The sequence below is a fragment of the Myotis lucifugus genome, unplaced genomic scaffold, assembly GCF_000147115.1.
Source record: "Myotis lucifugus unplaced genomic scaffold, Myoluc2.0 scaffold_23, whole genome shotgun sequence".
In the NCBI taxonomy this organism is placed as follows: Eukaryota; Metazoa; Chordata; class Mammalia; order Chiroptera; family Vespertilionidae; genus Myotis; species Myotis lucifugus.
This window is the reverse complement of record NW_005871071.1, coordinates 5,917,819-5,921,334: the sequence shown is the minus strand read 5'-3', so window position 1 is coordinate 5,921,334 and position 3,516 is coordinate 5,917,819. Positions and strand designations below refer to the sequence as shown.

Here is a 3,516-nt window from a genome sequence, read left to right as displayed (position 1 = left end):
TCAAATGTAAAAACATAGTTTATTTTTTCAGACTTTGGTAGCTTACTTGTACAAAATAGCAGACAAAATTTGGTTCTCTATATTAATACAGAATATGTAATACATATTGAAATATATATATATAGCACTTAATTATAAACACATAGCAATGTCCGCATCACTCAAACAGCAACCATGTTTTTCACATAATTAGGAATTCTCAAGAGATAAACCAATGTTTTTAGCTTGACTATGTAAGTAGTTTTTGATGCTTTATGTCAACTAGTATTTACAAAAGCAAGTTTAAAAACTACCAGCACCTACAAAAGTGATGAGCTTTTGTTATCATGCCATAATGCAGACTTAAAATTATAGAAAGCCAGAGGGAACCAATCACTTCAGTGCAACTGCAATGGAACTACTTAATTGTGATTTAAAGATGTACACTCTGAGAATCCAAAAGAGGTGCTTTTGAATCTTCAGTTGTTGGTTTCCTTATGATTCAATTATCTCTTAACCCAGGTGCAATAGCATCATCTAGCTATGATAGAGTGAAGTTGCGTAGGGATTGTCTTCATCTCTGGAAAGAAAAAAAAAAGGAATATAGCATAAACTAGTGTTTAAAAACTGTATTCAGAAAACTAACACATATATTTATCATACGACTTAATATCCACTTGACAAAGAAGTGCAGGTGTTATCAAATTATAATATTGTTCATGCATTAAAAGTTGTATGAAATACAAATACTCATTGAGGTGTACCTTACTGATTCCATTTTATTGGAGTCTCAGTTATTGGAAAAAATAATAGTACTTGCTATATATTTACATTTATTTATATTATATTACATTTGCATAAAGTAATAAAATTTATATTAAATTATAAATTAATTATATTCTCATTTATATCTGTTTATATTTTAATATTTCACTTCTTTCTCAAAAGGATTTGAAATGCCTATGACAAAGGGGATAAATATAATAAGATGAATAAAATAGAAATAAAAAATCAGGACTAAAGAAAAGATGGCTACAAATATATTAACCATAAGAAATATTATAGTGGTTGAACTGAGCATCAATTTCAGTTGCAACCTTTCTGATAAGGGTAAAGAGGAAAGGTTGTCTTCTTGGAATCAGGAAGGAAGAAGGAAACTAATTCTACAGGAGAGAGAAAGGTTTGCCGTAGTACCAAATTAAAAAGCAAAGAAGAAAACTCACACGAGCAATGTAAGAAACATCTGAAAGCAAACAATGGACAATGTCTTTGACAAATTTTATAAGGATCAGTATTTTACAAAGTATTCTCTAGGGTACTGCTTCCTTTGGAGATGTCAACTACATGTGTCCACTTGGCTGCTGCCCAGAATTCCTAGCTGGACAAGTTATGCTACTAAGCAAAGAAGCAAACCTACACTAATAAAAAAGAAAGATGCAAATTAACCATCACTCCACCACTCCACTCCACCCACAAGCTACGCCCACCAGCCAATCAGGAGCAAGTATGCAAATTAACCCAACTAAGATGGCGGTGGCCACAGAACTGGAGCAAGCAGGAGTCTTGGGCTGCCCCCGGCGATGGAGGAAGCCAAGCTTCCTGCCTGCCCTGGCCGGCCCTGGGCTCCGCTCAAGGCTACAAAGTTTCAATTATAGAAGATAAATAAATCCCAGATACCTGCTTCCAGCCCGCCATGGCCTCCGCTCAAGGAGGCACTGGAAAAAAAAAAAAAAGAAGAAAAAAAGGAGAGGCTGGGAGCTTGGGTCACCAGGGGGCGTGGCCAGACTGAAAATGGCCATCAGCCCCTCACCCAGGCTGGCCAGGCACCCCAGCAGGATCCCCCCCACCCTGAAGGGGCTGTGGGCAGCCTGCAAACAACCATCAGCCTCTCACCCAGGCTGGCCAGGAACCCCAATGGGACCACCACCCTGATCCGGAACACCCTTCAGGGCAAACTAGCCGGCCCCCACCCGTGCACCAGGCCTCTATCCTATATAATACAAGGGTAATACGCAAATTGACCCTAACAGCAGAAAGACTGGGAATGACTGGTCACTATGACACACACTGATCACCAGGGGGCAGATGCTCAATGCAGGAACTGCCCCATGGTGGTTAGTGCGCTCCCATAGGGGGAGCTCTGCTCAGCCACAAGCCAGGCTGACAGCTGCCAGTACAGCAGTGGTGGTGGGAGCCTCTCTCGCCTCTTCAGCAGCGCTAAGGATGTCCGACTGCAGCTTAGGCCTGCTCCCCGCTGGCAAGTGGACATCCCCCAAGGGCTCCCGGGCTGCCAGAGGGATGTCTGACTGCTAGCTTAGGCCCAATCCCCCAGAAAGCGGGCCTAAGCCAGCAGGTGGACATTCCCCAAGGGGTCCCAGACTGCGAGAGGGCACAGGCCGGGCTGAGGGACCCCCCCTCCAGTGCACACAGTGCACAAAGGCTCCTCCTGGACTGCGAGAGGGCAGTCCCCATGCATGAATTTCGTGCACTGGGCCTCTAGTTTTTATAATAACTCACAGAGACAAAGCATTACAACAGATCAAGCCTTATACAGAATACAATGACTCTGTTTATCTTTCATATATTAAAAATGCCTTTCTGGAATTAAAACATAGATTTTTAAAGCAAAAAAATAAAAATTTACCAAGTGTAAACATCTTAAGAGTAATTTATTCAGTCTCTGACATTTTACCAGCATATTTTTACCTGCTCTCTTCTTTTAGTTTCCTGGCTGCCTGTGTTGATAACTTAATCTGCAAGTCGAGTCTCTGCAGGAAATCTCTGGCTGACACTTCCTCGGGCGGCACTGGCTGAACAGGAGATGCCAGAGGACTGGGAGAAGATGGGTCTTCCACAACTGCTACCAGCCCTTCTTCATGAGAAAAAAGGCCATGGACAGTTTCACTTTCTGGAGAATCAATTGAGTTAAGTCCAAACAGCAAGGCTTCTCTGAAATAACTGGGATGTTCAAAGTTTCTCAGAAATATGCAATCATTGGTAAACAGTTTATTTGCCCTTTTAATCTGTTCCATCTAAAATATAAAAAAGGAAACACAGAGTTACATATGAATAAACCCAGAAATATGGCTTATTATGCAACACAGAACTAAAGATATCCATAAAATAAAAATAAAATTTAAAAAGTAAAATAGCCCTAGCTGGTTTGGCTCAGTGGATAGAGCATCAGCCTGTGGACTGAAGGGTCCTGGGTTCGATTCCAGTCAAGGGCACATGCGTGAGTTGTGGGCTCAATCCCCAGTAGGGGGTGTGCAGGAGGCAGCCGATCAATGATTCCCTCTCATCATTGATGTTTCTATCTCCCTCTCCCTTCCTCTCTGAAATTAATAAAAATGTTTTTTAAAAAAGTAAAACAAAAGTATCCATGAGCAAAATGTGTACAATGCTTTATCTGGGCTTGAGACTCTTAATTCTGGCTTTGCGACCTCCCCAGATACCTGCAGTTATTTCAAGAGATGTCAGGAAATTCTGTCTCTCAATTTTAAAGCTGAAAAGACTAATTTCCCCCCACTATATGAA

General features: G+C 41.3%; 1 protein-coding gene across 1 annotated transcript; it reads right to left on the bottom strand.

Annotated features, from left to right (window-relative positions):
- LYSMD2 (LysM domain containing 2) lies at positions 1-3,011 on the bottom strand. Its single transcript, XM_006110145.3, is given in 4 exon segments — positions 1-559; positions 2,686-2,920; positions 2,923-2,954; positions 2,956-3,011. Coding segments are annotated over 4 exon segments (366 nt in total). The 3' UTR covers positions 1-516.
- Between the last annotated feature and the right edge of the window lie 505 nt (positions 3,012-3,516).